The sequence below is a fragment of the Pleurodeles waltl genome, chromosome 12 (genome assembly GCF_031143425.1).
Source record: "Pleurodeles waltl isolate 20211129_DDA chromosome 12, aPleWal1.hap1.20221129, whole genome shotgun sequence".
In the NCBI taxonomy this organism is placed as follows: domain Eukaryota; kingdom Metazoa; phylum Chordata; class Amphibia; order Caudata; family Salamandridae; genus Pleurodeles; species Pleurodeles waltl.
This window is the reverse complement of record NC_090451.1, coordinates 20,493,073-20,509,744: the sequence shown is the minus strand read 5'-3', so window position 1 is coordinate 20,509,744 and position 16,672 is coordinate 20,493,073. Positions and strand designations below refer to the sequence as shown.

General features: G+C 46.8%; 1 protein-coding gene across 8 annotated transcripts in view; it reads left to right on the top strand.

Annotated features, from left to right (window-relative positions):
• ARHGAP45 (Rho GTPase activating protein 45) overlaps positions 1-16,672 on the top strand; it is a 381,773-nt gene that overhangs the window by 335,706 nt on the left and 29,395 nt on the right. For 7 of the 8 annotated variants that reach the window (XM_069216459.1, XM_069216457.1, XM_069216454.1 and 4 more), the window contains 3 exons: positions 2,508-2,696; positions 2,981-3,118; positions 5,469-5,689. In XM_069216459.1, the coding sequence (XP_069072560.1) occupies positions 2,508-2,696; positions 2,981-3,118; positions 5,469-5,689 (548 nt within the window). The remainder of the gene's footprint in view (positions 1-2,507; positions 2,697-2,980; positions 3,119-5,468; positions 5,690-16,672) is intronic. The other variant, XM_069216461.1, reaches the window with a different exon arrangement.

Genomic DNA, 16,672 nt, shown 5'->3' with positions numbered 1-16,672 from the left:
GACTGGACACAAGAGGGCACAGTCATTAGATACGTATCACCTCTTCTAGACAGACAACTCTCCTATGGCTCTAGTAAAGTCCACTTGGCAGCCATCACAGGGTGCACAAGAGGCGCACTGGGTAGATGTTTCTTCGCCACACCAATAGTTAAGCACTTCCTAGAAGAAGTGCAGAAAACGGCACCCCCAAGAAGTGTACTAGTGCTTATATGGAACTTGAATGTGATGCTCACACAGCTGAGGATGTCATTTTTCGAACCAATGTAGAATGCACAACTGAGGTTTCTCTCCCTCAAAGCTGCCTTTCTCATCGTCATCACTTCACCAAGGATGGTAAGCGAGATACAAGCACCCACCACTCAAGAGCCATATGTGACGGATACATAGGGTGAAGGGGTCATGAACACAAACCCAAGATTCATCCTAAAATTAGTATCAAACTTCATGTTATTCAAGCAATCCACCCAACAGCCTTCCTTCAACAGCCTAAAATGCAAGCAGAGAGAGCACTGCACATGTTAGATGTACAAAGGGCAATTGTGTACTATTTGGAGAGAACAAAGGACATCCGAAATGGAGAACATTCTTTGTATCCTTCAGACACACTAGAAAATGACTCCTAGTCACCAAGGGAGCAACTGCAAGGTAAATAGCTCAAACATCGCAGTATTGGGACAAGGCTGGGGGGATAACCCTACCAGATAGGCCAAAGGTGCATTCAATGAGGAAAAAAGGAGCAACACTCGCCTTCTTAGGCAGTGTAGCATTAGAAGGCATTTGCGCAGCGGCAACACGGTCATTGATACATACCTTCACAAAACACTACAGCGTGGACATTCGGACCAAGAGAGAAAGAGAAGTTGGATACGGAGTACTGAAACATTTGATAGCAGATCAACACTCCAAAGAATCCAACCCAACCAACCCACGTGAAGGAAAACTGCTCTGTAATTCACGCACAGCATGTGATTCCAGAAAAGATTCACACTGCAAAACTAAATGGTTAAAGATGGTAATTTTGTGGATTCACATGAGACACTCTCACCTCCACCAGTAGAGGTGCATTCACAAACTTAACTCAAGAGAACACCACCGTTAAAAAATAATAATAATAATAATCTGAAGATGGAGACAGTGTCGGGGGATTTTCCGGGCATACATCTTACGTCACACAAGGAAGGGTTTAAACCCAAATGGTTGACAAGGCTCTTAGGCAAAAAAAATAGAGGGAGAGACTTTCTGAACCCCACTAGATGGCGGAATAATTCACAGCATGTGAATCGAGAAAATGTTTCAAGCTGCAAATCGACTCCTGCCATTAGGTAGCCGTTTTGTTTTATATAAAGTGCGGATTTGGGTTGGGGTCCTTTCACCCAAACAGCATGCTTTCCCACACTTTCCACAAAACTGCTTTTGGTGTGGTGAAGGGACAGGCACATCGGATGAAGATTATGATCAGAGCACATTTTCCTTAACATCATGATCGGAAGCGGAATCGCATTGACTGCCCACAATGGTATCCCTGCACAAGTGTGAAAAGCCTCTAGAAATGTGCTACAAAGTGATAGCTATGGCACAATATAAACAAAGTCAATACCAGAAGTGTCAATCAGGCTTCAAAGCCTGAGGACAGCTGAGGGTGTGATAACGACACACATCATCTCCTGTCACACACGGCACACCCACACAATTATTGGTGCAAGTGCACTCCTGTCTTTCAGGTTTCTACGTAGGTACATGTTTCTGAATAAATGTAACAGCAGGAACACTGAATGCTCTGTTAAGTGAAGGTCGGCAAATCAACTCCTCTGCTTATCACTAAAACAGATAGTTATTCAAAACCTTGGTAAAAAGTTGACCTTCCCTTCTGATTTTCCCAGTACAGTATTTGAAAGTCTAGAGCTCTAGAAATAACTCTCATTACAATACATAACGTTCTGTTCTTATGTGGGCCCTCTTCTGACCCACGTATTATCTGCTCTCACTATCATCTTATCCTGTCCCAAGCTTCCTGACCCCAGTCACGTGCCCTGAATCCACTGTTTGCTGCATCCACTCTGACCTCGCTGTCCTTGCAACATTTCCTGAACTCACTCACAGCCTTTTCCATTAACTGCAATGACTGCCCTGGATTGCTTTACTTTCAACACATTTGCCTTAATGGACACACAGCCCTGTTCTAGCGGTACTCCCATATTCAGCCCCAGTCATTCCCAACAATACTTATGCCATATACTTTAATATCTATATTCAAAGTGCCTTCTCCCCTTCTCAGGCTGCTTCCTCAAGCCATGGACTTGTCCTCTTAGATTCGGGGCCCTTTCTGGGCGACGGAGGCCCCTGCTCATCCTCCCAATGCTTCCGGCCCAACGGCCGTCTTCTGTCTTTAAAGGTCTTTCTGAGCCAGGTGTCCCTTCTTTCCTCATTTACGCTTTCTCATGTCTCCATAGCAATTGCTGTCCTTCGGACACTTTCTTAGTTTCTGAGTGCTTCTTCTCTCTCCACAGTGTTATCTGGCTTGTCATAAGAAGTGTCTAGAGACCTTGGCCATCCAGTGTGGTCACAAGAAGCTCCAGGGCAAGCTGCTTCTCTTCGGAACAGACTTCTTGCAGACATCGAGGGAGAGTTCTGATGGGATTCCATTCATAATCAAAAAGTGCATCTCTGAGATCGAGAAGAGAGCTATGAAGATGAAGGTGACAATGCTTGCTTACACTCTGGTTTCTCATCCTCCTACAGGAACTATTTCTCAGAGGAACGGTAATGGGCTCCTGCCACTTACCCAGACCTGCGTTCACAACGGACCCTGGGTCTGAGATGTAAAAATACAGCCTCCATTGGACAATACTTTTACTTTCTGTCTTGCTTATTGGAAGAAACTAACCTGGTAGCAGTAGTGGTCCTGGTGGGGGGCAGTGTCCCTGTACTCTGTGTACCATGTTTTCCCTGTGCCAATGCTTCTTTGTTTTCCCTTATGCAGGGCATATACCGTGTGAACGGGGTGAAGACTCGCGTGGAGAAACTATGTCAGGCCTTTGAGAATGGAAAGGAGCTGGTGGAACTATCTCACGCCTCTCCTCATGATCTCAGCAACGTCCTGAAACTCTATCTACGACAGGTATGATACAGCAAACTACAGGAGGGTGGGCTGTAGGACTTGTTTAGACGCCTATCTCGCTGCTGAGCAGAAATATCAACTAGGGTATGGGCCAAGGAGAGGCGCTCTATGCTCATACAATGGGAGGCGTGAATTCAAGGGCCAGCAGTCTTAGAACAAAAGATACAAGTTAAAAAAGGCTGCAAACATCTGAGGCACACAGTGCCTGGTAAGTCCTGGTAGAACAGTATGATTCCATTCTTGCAGTTCCCATACACATTTAAACTGAGCTTCTGTGACTCACACAGATGTAAAGGTAAGATCCTGCGAGAGGGGCACACGTTACCAAAATGAGAAAACCTGATCCAGGTACAAGTTAAAACACCCTTGTAGTGCCGACAAGCAAATCTGGCTACATCACACTTCCATGTAGTCTTGGAAGACAAATGTCATTACTGCAGGCGGTGTGTGCTGGCGGGGTGAGAACGGTAGGAATGGTCAAGCATGTGTGGTCTTAATACTACGCGTTTGGCAACATTAGCTGTACAGTATAATGGGACTGAAGAGCCCTAGGAATAGAAGGGAAACTAGAAAAGGTACAAACCTGTGGCCACACTGTCTGAAAAATGCTACAGCAAAACTAGCTGTAGTTAGGGCAAACAAATATTTTCCTGGGTTAAGTGGCATTCAAATGTTTTCTAATATTTGAAAACATTTAACAATTACTTACTTGGTATTTGTCGAGGTATGGTGTAGTGTAAAACAAGAGATGCATTAGTCTTCTGGGAAGGATTTTATAGGACATGGTTTTAGATCTTTCCTGAAAGCACTGAGTGCTGGGGGCCAAGTGCATTTCAGCAGGTAGGGAGTTATGGATGTGTCCGAGGAGGCTTGTTCAAGAGTTTCTGATCTCTTTGCTTCTGCTAGATTTGGGCTTCAGTGTACTTGCTTCTGGTCAGCAGAATATGCTTTTGAGAGCTAAACTGTAGCCTGTTTCATCTCAATATTGTACATTCATGTCGCATAGTTTGGCAGAAGAGCCAGAGAACAGCGAGGATATCTGTTTTCCCAAAGAAAGCCAAAGATCTGGTTCAAGGCACAGCATTTCGCTCGATACACTCATTTTGATTTCCGACACAAAGTTATTCTAACGGAATATTAGGCTCCCAGATTTGCTGTGGTTATCGGGAGGATGGGTGACTGTGAACAACACCGTTACCAAAATAAAGGAAAATCTTACTTACCCTGTAAGCCTCTGTTGTAGCGTGTGGTGCCGAAGATTCGCAGGCTTTGCACACTCCTGCCAGCTACGGTTAGCCTTCCGCCCATGCCTATACTGGACTTTGTAGGACCACTCCTTTCTCACAGAGAATCATAAAGTACATTATGAAGGGACTTTTCAGAGAATTTCATCCTGTGTAGGAGCTTAATGCTGTCCTGAGCCAGCTCATGCTTCCTCCATTTGAGCCAATCCACACAGTGCATCTAAAGTTCAGTTCCTCGAAGACCGCACTTCTCGTAGCATGTGCATCAGCATGCAGAGTAGGCGAAATGCAAGCATTTACTGTGGGGAAAAACATCTTTCTGCTTTACTAAAGACAAACGTCATCTTCAGAACAATCCTAAATTCATAATAACAAGTACGTTTGATGTAAGATTTATTACATATTGTCCAAGAGTCGGTGCCTACATCAGTAAGACAGAAAATCGCCAGCAAATGTTAGATATGAGAACTGTTGGGACCAGGTCTTTTATATAAGTTTATTACACAAAGGCCAGTGTTGGGCCCCACAAAAGGATTCTTTGGTAAAATTCAGTTGCAATATCACATTGAGCCTTCTGTAGGAGTTTCTCAATTGTTTAAAAAGCAGGAAGACACTGCTGGCACTTTCAAAACAAAACCAAAGCTAAAATAAAACCCAACTCTATAATGAAAAGGAAATAAGCGAGCTAAACATTCCATGTAAAATTGATGGAACACAAGATACCTGCAATGATCTACAGTAAAGAACAAATACAACAAAACAACTCATTGACGCCATAAGCCACAGGTAGGGTGGGGATGTGGCAAAGACTGAAGGATAAAGGATGGCCAATGAGGGATAGTCTGGCCTGATCAGTTTTGTGAATGAGGGCAGGTCTGAAACAGCACCTGTAGTGAAGGAAACCATTCGAGATGAGAGAAGCACATGGGATTGGGGCAATAGGGGGAGTTGAGGAGGTAGGACAGGAGGAGAGCATTTTTTACAGACCTTACCATTGTTAGGTACTTGAGAACAATAACCGTATTTCTGTTTAATTTGTCCCATAACAGGGTACTACAACTCACTTAATAACCAATCAGATCTGTACTTCGTCTCCCTTTCTTCAGCTTCCAGAGCCTATCATGCCATTCCGTCTCTACAATGGCTTGATGGGATTAGCCAAAGAGAGCCTGCAGGCTGGTGCTGGGAAGGCCCCGGAGCTCCTGGATAAGGGGCCCGAGACAGACAAGGAGGTTACTGCCATGGTGATGAAGCTTAATGAATTACTGCAAGACCTTCCGCAGGAGAACCGCGCAACGCTGCAGTACATCATCCAGCACCTGCAGAGGTCAGAATCCAGGGTGATGGGGAGGGTGACTGGCAGGAGCAAGACATCTACAGATGTAGAGTCACAGCCGGAAGGTGAAGGGGTACTCTCAGAAGTAGCAGTAATTAGGCGAGCCAAGCAAATCGAAAATAAGAGACAAGCCACTTAATCAATCAATCTGGGTTCTTATAGAGCACGGCTAATAACCCGTTCGGGCCTCAAGGCGCTTACCTACTAACAGACTCACATCTTAAGCTATTAAATAATCACAGACTCTGCTTATCCCAACATCTCGTGGGTGGTCTTTGGATTTGAAACCGTTTTTTCAAAATAATTGTTTTTTAGGAATTAAAGTTGGAATGGTCAGAAACCACATAAATCTTAACTCACCCTCCAAAAGGACTGCTAATGAACTCACACATGGCACTAGTGGTAATATTAAATAGCACCTTACTGCAACATTATTAATGAGATGACAATGGTTACGAGGAAAACTTCTTTGTATGTATGTTATTTAATGATATTGTATCAAGTCCTGCTTTTTATTGGTACACATGGAAAAGTTATTTATCTTAGTACTTTTTGTGGTAGAGGCTCTCCGTAACCACCGATTCCTCACTGTAGGAAAGTACCATCTTGCCTGGCATGTTACCCCCATATTTCACTGTATATATGTTGTTTTAGTTGTATGTGTCACTGGGACCCTGCCAGCCAGGGCCCCAGTGCTCATAAGTGTGCCCTGTATGTGTTCCCTGTGTGATGACTAACTGTCTCACTGAGGCTCTGCTAACCAGAACCTCAGTGGTTATGCTCTCTCATTTCTTTCCAAATTGTCACTAACAGGCTAGTGACCAATTTCACCAATTTACATTGTCTTACTGGAACACCCTTATAATTTCCTAGTATATGGTACTGAGGTACCCAGAGTATTGGGGTTCCAGGAGATCCCTATAGGCTGCAGCATTTCTTTTGCCACCCATAGGGAGCTCTGACAATTCTTACACAGGCCTGCCACTGCAGCCTGAGTGAAATAACGTCCACGTTATTTCACAGCCATTTACCACTGCACTTAAGTAACTTATAAGTCACCTATATGTCTAACCTTTACTTGGTAAAGGTTGGGTGCTAAGTTACTTAGTGTGTGGGCACCCTGGCACTAGCCAAGGTGCCCCCACATTGTTCAGGGCAAATCCCCCGGACTTTGTGAGTGCGGGGACACCATTACATGCGTGCACTACACATAGGTCACTACCTATGTGTAGCTTCACAATGGTAACTCCGAACATGGCGATGTAACATGTCTAAGATCATGGAATTGCCCCCCCAATGCCATCCTGGTATTGGGGAGACAATCCCATGATTCCCCGGGTCTCTAGCACAGACCCGGGTACTGCCAAACTGCCTTTTCTGGGGTTTCACTGCAGCTGCTGCTGCTGCCAACCCCTCAGACAGGTTTCTGCCCTCCTGGGGTCCAGCCAGGCTTGGCCCAGGAAGGCAGAACAAAGGACTTCCTCAGAGAGAGGGTGTTACACCCTCTCCCTTTGGAAAAAGGTGTTAAGGCAGGGGAGGAGTAGCCTCCCCCAGCCTCTGGAAATGCTTTCATGGGCACAGATGTGCCCATTTCTGCATAAGCCAGTCTACACCGGTTCAGGGATCCCCCAGCCCTGCTCTGGCGCGAAACTGGACAAAGGAAAGGGGAGTTACCACTCCCCTGACCTGCACCTCCCCTGGGAGGTGCCCAGAGCTCCTCCAGTGTGCTCCAGACCTCTGCCATCTTGGAAACAGAGGTGCTGCTGGCACGCTGGACTGCTCTGAGTGGCCAGGGCCAGCAGGTGACATCAGAGACTCCTTCTGATAGGCTATTACCTGTGTTGCTAGCCTATCCTCTCACCTAGGTAGCCAAACCTCCTTTTCTGGCTATTTAGGGTCTCTGCTTTGGGGAATTCTTGAGATAATGAATGCAAGAGCTCATCAGAGTTCCTCTGCATCTCTCTCTTCACCTTCTGCCAAGGAATCGACTGCTGACCGCGCTGGAAGCCTGCAAAACTGCAACAAAGTAGCAAAGACGACTACTGCGACCTTGTAACGCTGATCCTGCCGCCTTCTCGACTGTTTTCATGGTGCTGCATGCTGTGGGGGTAGTCTGCCTACTCTCTGCACTAGAAGCTCCGAAGAAATCTCCCCTGGGTCGACGGAATCTTCCCCCTGCAACCGCAGGCACCAAAGAACTGCATCACCGGTCCTCTGGGTCTCCTCTCAGCACGACGAGCGAGGTCCCTTGAACTCCGCAACTCTGTCCAAGTGACTCCCACAGTCCAGTGACTTCAGTCCAAGTTTGGTGGAGGTAAGTCCTTGCCTCCCCAAGCCAGACTGCATTGCTGGGAACCGCGTGTTTTGCAGCTACTTCGGCTCCTGTGCACTCTTCCAGGATTTCCTTTGTGCACAGCCAAGCCTGGGTCCCCGGCACCCTAACCTGCAGTGCACAACCTCCTGAGTTGTCCTCCGGCGTCGTGGGACCCTCTTTCGTGATTTCGGGTGAGCTCCAGTTCACTCCACTTCGTAGTGCCTGTTCCGGCACTTCTGCGGGTGCTGCTTGCTTCTGAGTGGGCTCCTTGTCTTGCTGGACGCCCCCTCTGTCTCCTCACGCAATTGGCGACATCCTGGTCCCTCCTGGGCCACAGCAGCATCCAAAAACCCTAACCGCGACCCTTGCAGCTAGCAAGGCTTGTTTGCGGTCTTTCTGCACGGAAACACCTCTGCACGACTCTTCACGACGTGGGGCATCCATCCTCCAAAGGGGAAGTTTCTAGCCCTTTTCTTTCTTGCAGAATCCACAGCTTCTACCATCCGGTGGCAGCTTCTTTGCACCCACAGCTGGCATTTCCTGGGCATCTGCCCACTCCCGACTTGATCGTGACTCTTGGACTGGGTCCCCTTGTTCCACAGGTACTCTCGTCAGGAAATCCATTGTTGTTGCATTGCTGGTGTTGGTCATCCTGGCAGAATTCCCCTATCACGACTTCTGTGCTCTTTGGGGAACTTAGGTGCACTTTGCACCCACTTTTCAGGGTCTTGGGGTGGGCTATTTTTGTAACCCTCACTGTTTTCTTACAGTCCCAGAGACCCTCTACAAGGTCACATAGGTTTGGGGTCCATTCGTGGTTCGCATTCCACTTCTAGAGTATATGGTTTGTGTTGCCCCTATCCCTATGTGCCCCCATTGCATTCTATTGTGACTATACATTGTTTGCACTGTTTTCTATTGCTATTACTGCATATTTTGGTATTGTGTACATATATATCTTGTGTATATTTGCTATCCTCATACTGAGGGTATTCACTGAGATACTTTGGCATATTGTCATAAAAATAAAGTACCTTTATTTTTAGTATAACTGTGTATTGTGTTTTCTTATGATATTGTGCAAGTGACACTAGTGGTACTGTAGGAGCTTCACTCGTCTCCTAGTTCAGCCTAAGCTGCTCTGCTAAGCTACCTTTTCTATCAGCCTAAGCTGCTAGACACCCCTCTACACTAATAAGGGATACCTGGACCTGGTGCAAGGTGTAAGTACCCCTTGGTACTCACTACAAGCCAGGCCAGCCTCCTACATTGGTTGTGCAGCGGTGGGATAAGTACTTGCAACTACTTACCACTTTGTCATTTTGTACTTTTCATAAGAGAAAAATATTCAAAACAAGTTCAGTGTATGTACACCTAACCAAAAAGTTTTGCTTTTCTTCTCTTACTCTTTTGCTAAGTGCTGAAAAGTACCTCAAAACTTTCAAAAAGTTCTTTAAAAAGTTTTTAAAGTTTTTTCTGTCCTTTAAAAAGTTCTGAAAACTTTTTCTTTCTTTTTCTGTCCCTTAAACCTTTTCTATTATGTCTGGTACAGGTCAAACTCTGGATCTGTCCAAGACTACTTATGACCGCCTTAGCTGGAAAGCAGCAAGGAGTCTCTGCGTTGAAAGAGGTTTAGGGGTAGGGAAGAATCCCTCTAGAGAACTATTAGTTAACATGCTTGTTGAACAAGATAAGACCTTTGTTGGCACTTCTGGTGAGAGATTAGCTGATGGTTCCCACTCTGATTCTGGGGCACCCCTAGTAAGAGAGTTAGAAGGAAACCTTCCCAACCTGCCCCTTAGCAGGCCAGCTAGCATGGCTGGTACCAATGTGAGTTCCCATCACAGTAGGAGTGTTACTTCTGTAGGCCAGAATGTTAGAGTGCCATCTGTTAGGGACAGGTCTCCCTCTGTTCATTCACACCATTCTTCTGTGTCAAGGCATGCCCAACCCACCCTCCCTGAAGACAGAATGTTAGAAAGGGAACTCAATAGACTGAGAGTGGAAGAGTCCAGGCTGAAGCTTAAAAAGCAACAGCTGGATCTAGACAGGGAAGCATTTGACTTAGAAAAAGAAAGACAGAGGTTGGGGTTTGGACCCCATGGTGGCAGCAGCAGTATTCCCAATAGTCATCCTGTAAAAGAGCATGATTCTAGGAATCTGCACAAGATAGTTCCCCCTTACAAGGAGGGGGATGACATTAACAAGTGGTTTGCTGCACTTGAGAGGGCCTGTGTTGTACAGGAGGTCCCTCAAAGGCAGTTGGCTGCTATCCCATGGCTATCTTTCAGTGGAAAGGGTAGGGATAGGCTCCTTATTGTAAAGGAAAGTGATGCCAATAATTTTACAGTTCTTAAGAATGCACTCCTAGATGGTTATGGCTTAACCACTGAACAGTACAGGATCAAGTTCAGAGAAACCAAAAAGGAGTCTTCACAAGACTGGGTAGACTTTGTTGACCATTCAGTGAAGGCCTTGGAGGGGTGGTTACATGGCAGTAAAGTTTCTGACTATGAAAGCCTGTATAACTTAATCCTGAGAGAGCATATTCTTAATAATTGTGTGTCTGATTTGTTGCACCAGTACCTGGTAGACTCTGATCTGACATCTCCCCAAGAATTGGGAAAGAAGGCAGACAAATGGGTCAGAACAAGGGTGAACAGAAAAGTTTATACAGGGGGTGACAAGGATGGCAAGAAGAAGGATGGTAAGTCTTCTGACAAGGGTGGGGACAAATCTAAAAATGAGTCTTCATCAGGCCCACAAAAACACTCTGGTGGGGGTGGTGGGCCCAAATCCTCTTCAAATCAAAATAAAGAAAAGAAACCATGGTGCTATTTATGTAAAATAAAAGGCCATTGGACAACAGATCCCAGTTGTCCAAAGAAAAGCACCAAGCCTCCTACCACTACAACCCCTGCTGCTACACCTAGTGCCCCTAGTAATAGCAGTGGTGGTGGAAGAAAACCTACTAATAGCCAATCCAAGGGAGTAGCTGGGCTCACTTTTGGTAAGTTAGTTGGGGTTGGTCTTGTTAGGGAGACCACAGATGCTGTGTTAGTCTCTGAGGGGGCCATTGATTTGGCCACCTTGGTTGCTTGTCCCCTTAAAATGGATAAGTACAAGCAACTGCCCCTAATAAATGGTGTTGAGGTTCAGGCCTACAGGGACACAGGTGCCAGTGTTACCATGGTAATAGAGAAACTGGTCCACCCTGAACAACACCTACTTGGTCACCAGTACCAAGTAACTGATGCTCATAACAACACACCTAGGCACCCCATGGCTGTTGTAAATCTCAACTGGGGGGGATTACTGGTCCAAAGAAAGTTGTGGTTGCCTCAGATTTACCTGTAGACTGTCTACTAGGGAACGATTTAGAGACATCAGCTTGGTCAGATGTGGAGTTGGAGGCTCATGCAGCAATGCTGGGCATTCCAGAGCATATTTTTGCTTTAACCAGGGCTCAGGCCAAAAAGCAAAAAGGACAGGGTGACTTGGATCCTGGAAGAATGGACCAAGTGCTCCCTAAAGCTAGGGTTAGTAAAGGTAAAACACTACCTACTATCCCTCCCTCTACAGTGGATTCAACTTCTGAGGAAGAAGAATTTCCACCCTGTGCAGAACCTACACCAGAGGAGCTGGAAGCAGACACTGCTGAGCTTTTGGGTGAAGGAGGGCCTGCCAGGGAGGAGCTGAGTGTGGCACAGCAGACCTGTCCCACACTAGAGGGTCTAAGGCAGCAAGCTGTCAAACAAGCAAATGGGGATGTCATTGACTCTCACAGAGTTTACTGGGAGGACAACCTTTTGTATACTGAAGCAAGGGATCCAAAACCTGGAGCTGCCAGGAGATTGGTGATTCCTCAGGAATACAGGAAGTTCCTCCTAACTCTAGCCCACGGCATTCCCTTAGCTGGACATTTAGGGCAAATGAAAACTTGGGACAGGCTTGTCCCCTTGTTTCATTGGCCTAGAATGTCAGAGGACACAAAGGAATTTTGTAAGTCCTGTGAAACCTGTCAAGCCAGTGGCAAGACAGGTGGAACTCCAAACGCACCCCTTATTCCACTGCCTGTGGTTGGGGTTCCCTTTGAAAGGGTATTGGTTGACATAGTTGGCCCCCTTGACCCTCCTACTGCTTCAGGCAATAGGTTTATTTTGGTGGTAGTGGACCATGCCACCAGATATCCTGAAGCAATTCCTCTAAGGACCACTACAGCTCCTGCAGTGGCAAAGGCCCTCCTGGGAATCTTTTCCAGGGTGGGCTTCCCAAAAGAGGTAGTATCAGACAGGGGAAGCAATTTCATGTCTGCTTACTTAAAGGCCATGTGGAAGGAATGTGGTGTGACATACAAGTTCACCACACCCTATCATCCACAAACAAATGGACTGGTTGAGAGGTTTAATAAAACTCTCAAAGGAATGATAATGGGACTCCCTGAAAAACTCCGCAGGAGATGGGATATCCTGTTACCTTGCCTCCTCTTTGCTTACAGGGAGGTACCCCAAAAATGAGTGGGCTTCAGCCCCTTTGAACTCCTATTTGGACACCCTGTGAGAGGTCCTCTAACACTTGTGAAGGAGGGTTGGGAACAACCTTTAAAAGCTCCAAAGCAAGACATAGTGGACTATGTACTTGGCCTAAGATCTAGAATGGCTGAGTACATGAAAAAGGCCAGTAAAAACCTTCAGGCCAGTCAAGAGCTCCAAAAGCAATGGCATGACCAGAAGGCTGTTTTGGTTCAGTACCAACCAGGGTAGAAAGTGTGGGTCTTGGAGCCTGTGGCCCCAAGAGCACTCCAAGACAAATGGAGTGGACCCCACATTATTGTTGAGAAAAAGGGTGAAATCACCTACTTAGTTCACTTAGGCACTGCCAGGAGTCCCCTTAGGGTGCTCCATGTCAATCGCCTGAAACCCTACTATGACAGGGCTGATCTCACCCTGCTCATGGCAACAGATGAAGGACAGGAAGAAGAGAGTGACCCTCTCCCTGATCTCTTCTCTTCCACAGAACAAGATGTTCTTGTGGAAGGTGTAGTTTTGGCAGATTGTCTTACTGCTGAGCAGAAAGACCACTGCATAAATCTCCTGGGTCAGTTTTCTGAACTCTTTTCTACTGTGCCAGGCACCACTTCTTGGTGTGAGCACACTATAGATACTGGAGACAGCTTGTGTAAAGAAATGGCTCCCTGTTGCAGTTACCCCCCACTTTTTGCCTGATACTGATGCTGACTTGACTGAGAAGTGTGCTGGGACCCTACTAACCAGGCCCCAGCACCAGTGTTCTTTCACCTAAAATGTACTTTTGATTCCACAATTGGCACACCCTGGCATCCAGGTAAGTCCCTTGTAACTGGTACCCCTGGTACCAAGGGCCCTGATGCCAGGGAAGGTCTCTAAGGGCTGCAGCATATCTTATGCCACCCTGGGGACCCCTCACTCAGCACAGACACACTGCTTGCCAGCTTGTGTGTGCTGATGAGAACAAAACGAGTAAGTCGACATGGCACTCCCCTCAGGGTGCCATGCCAACCTCACACTGCCTATGCAGTATAGATAAGTCACCCCTCTAGTAGGCCTTACAGCCCTAAGGCAGGGTGCACTATACCATAGGTGAGGGCACCAGTGCATGAGCACTATGCCCCTACAGTGTCTAAGCAAAACCTTAGACATTGTAAGTGCAGAGTAGCCATCAATCAATCAATCAAATCAATCAATCAATCAATCAATCAAGAATTTATAAAGCGCGCTATGTACCCGACAGGGTTTCGAGGCGCTGATAAGCCATAAGAGTATATGGTCTGGGAGTCTGTCAAAAACGAACTCCACAGCTCCATAATGGCTACACTGAATACTGGGAAGTTTAGTATCAAACTTCTCAGAATAATAAACCCACACTGATGCCAGTGTTGGATTTATTAAAAAATGCACACAGAGAGCATCTTAGAGATACCCCCTGTATTTTACCCAATTGTTCAGTGCAGGACTGACTGGTCTGTGCCAGCCTGCTGCTGAGAGACGAGTGTCTGACCTCATGCAGTGAGAGGCTTTGTGCCCTCTGAGGACAGAAACAAAGCCTACTCTGGGTGGAGGTGCTTCACACCTCCCCCCTGCAGGAACTGTAACACCTAGCAGTGAGCTTCAAAGGCTCAAGCTTCGTGTTACAATGCCCCAGGGCACTCCAGCTACTGGAGATGCCCGCCCCCTGGACACAGCCCCCACTTTTGGCGGCAAGTCCAGGAGAGATAATGAGAAAAACAAGGAGGAGTCACTGGCCAGTCAGGACAGCCCCTAAGGTGTCCTGAGCTGAGGTGACTCTGACTTTTAGAAATCCTCCATCTTGTAGAAGGAGGATTCCCCCAATAGGGATAGGAATGTGACCCCCTCCCCTTGGGAGGGGGCACAAAGAGGGTGTACCCACCCTCAGGGCTAGTAGCCATTGGCTACTAACCCCCCAGACCTAAACACGCCCTTAAATTTAGTATTTAAGGGCTCCCCTGAACCTAAGAATTTAGATTCCTGAAACTACAAGAAGAAGAGGACTGCTGAGCTGAAAAACCCCTGCAGAGGAAGACCAGAAGACACCAACTGCTTTGGCCCCAGACTTACCGGCCTGTCTCCTGCCTTCCAAAGAAACCTGCTCCAGCGACGCTTTCAAAGGGACCAGCGACCTCTGAATCCTCTGAGGACTGCCCTGCTTCAAGAAAGACAAGAAACTCCCGAGGACAGCGGCACTGCTCCAAAAAAACTGCAACTTTGTTTCGAGGAGCAGATTTAAAGACCCCTGCAACTCCCCGCAAGAAGCGTGAGACTTGCAACACTGCACCCGGCGACCCCGACTCGACTGGTGGAGAACCAACACCTCAGGGAGGACCCTCCAGCGACTCCGAGTCCGTGAGTAACCAAAGTTGTCCCCTCTGAGCCCCCACAGCGACACCTGCAGAGGGAATTCCGAGGCTCCCCCTGACCGCGACTGCCTGAACTCCATTTCCCGACGGCTGGAAAAGACCCTGCACCCGCAGCCCCCAGCACCTAAAGGAACGGAACTCCTGTGCAGGAGTGACCCCCAGGAAGCCCTCTCCTTTGCCCAGATGGTGACTACCCCAAAGAGCCCCCCCCTTGCCTGCCTGCAACGCTGAAGAGATCCCTTGGTCTCTCATTGATTTACATTGAAAACCCAACGCTTGTTTCTACACTGCACTCGGCCGCCCCAGTGCCGCTGAGGGTGTACTTTTTGTGTGAACTTGTGTCCCCCCCGGTGCCCTACAAAACCCCCCTGGTCTGCCCTCCGAAGACACAGGTACTTACCTGCTGGCAGACCGGAACCGGGGCACCCCCTTCTCTCCATTGAAGCCTATGTGTTTTGGGCACCTCTTTGACCTCTGCACCTGACCGGCCCTGAGCTGCTGGTGTGGTAACTTTGGGGTCGCTCTGAACCCCCAACGGTGGGCTACCTTGGACCCAAACCTGAGACTTGTAAGTGATTTACTTACCTGACAAAACTAACAAAAACTTACCTCCCCCAGGAACTGTGAAAATTGCACTGTGTCCACTTTTAAAACAGCTTATTGTGTTTTATGTAAAAAGTATACATGCTAATGTAATGATTCAAAGTTCCTAAAGTACTTACCGGCAATACCTTTCAAATGAGATATTACATGTAGAATTTGAACCTGTGGTTCTTAAAATAAACTAAGAAAATATATTTTTCTATAACAAAACCTATTGGCTGGATTTGTCTCTGAGTGTGTGTTCCTCATTTATTGCCTGTGTGTATGTACAACAAATGCTTAACACTACTCCTTTGATAAGCCTACTGCTCGACCACACTACCACAAAATAGAGCATTAGTATTATCTCTTTTTGCCACTATCTTACCTCTAAGGGGAACCCTTGGACTCTGTGCATGCTATTCCTTACTTTGAAATAGCACATACAGAGACAACTTCCTACATTGGTGGATCAGCGGTGGGGTACAAGACTTTGCATTTGCTGGACTACTCAGCCAATACCTGATCACACGACAAATTCCAAAAATTGTCATTAGAAATAGATTTTTTGCAATTTGAAATTTTTCTAAATTCTTAAAAGTCCTGCTAGGGCCTTGTGTTAGTCCCTGTTAGCATTTCCTTTTAGAGTTTAAAAGTTTGGTAAAAGTTTGAATTAGATCCTAGAACTAGTTTTAGTTTCTTAAAAAGTATTCCAACTTTTAGAAGCATAATGTCTAATACAGATGTGAATGTGGTGGAACTCGACACCACACCTTACCTCCATCTACAGATGAGAGAGCTAAGGTCACTCTGTAAACTAATGAAAATAGCAATGGGCTCCAGACCTTCCAAACTACAGCTCCAGGAGCTGTTGGCAGAGTTTGAAAGAGCCAACCCCTCTGAGGATGGCAACACAGAGGATGAGTATAGTGACTTGGAGGGTGATTCCCCCCCACCAGTCCTATCTAGGGAGGACAGGGCCTCTCAAGCCCTGTCTCCACAAATCATAGTCAGAGATGCTGGTTCCCTCACAGGAGGGACCAACCTCTCTGAAATCACTGAGGATAACTCCAGTGAAGAGGACATCCAGTTAGCCAGGATGACCAAAAGATTGGCTTTGGAAAGACAGATCCTAGCCATAGAAAGGGAAAGACAAGAGATGGGC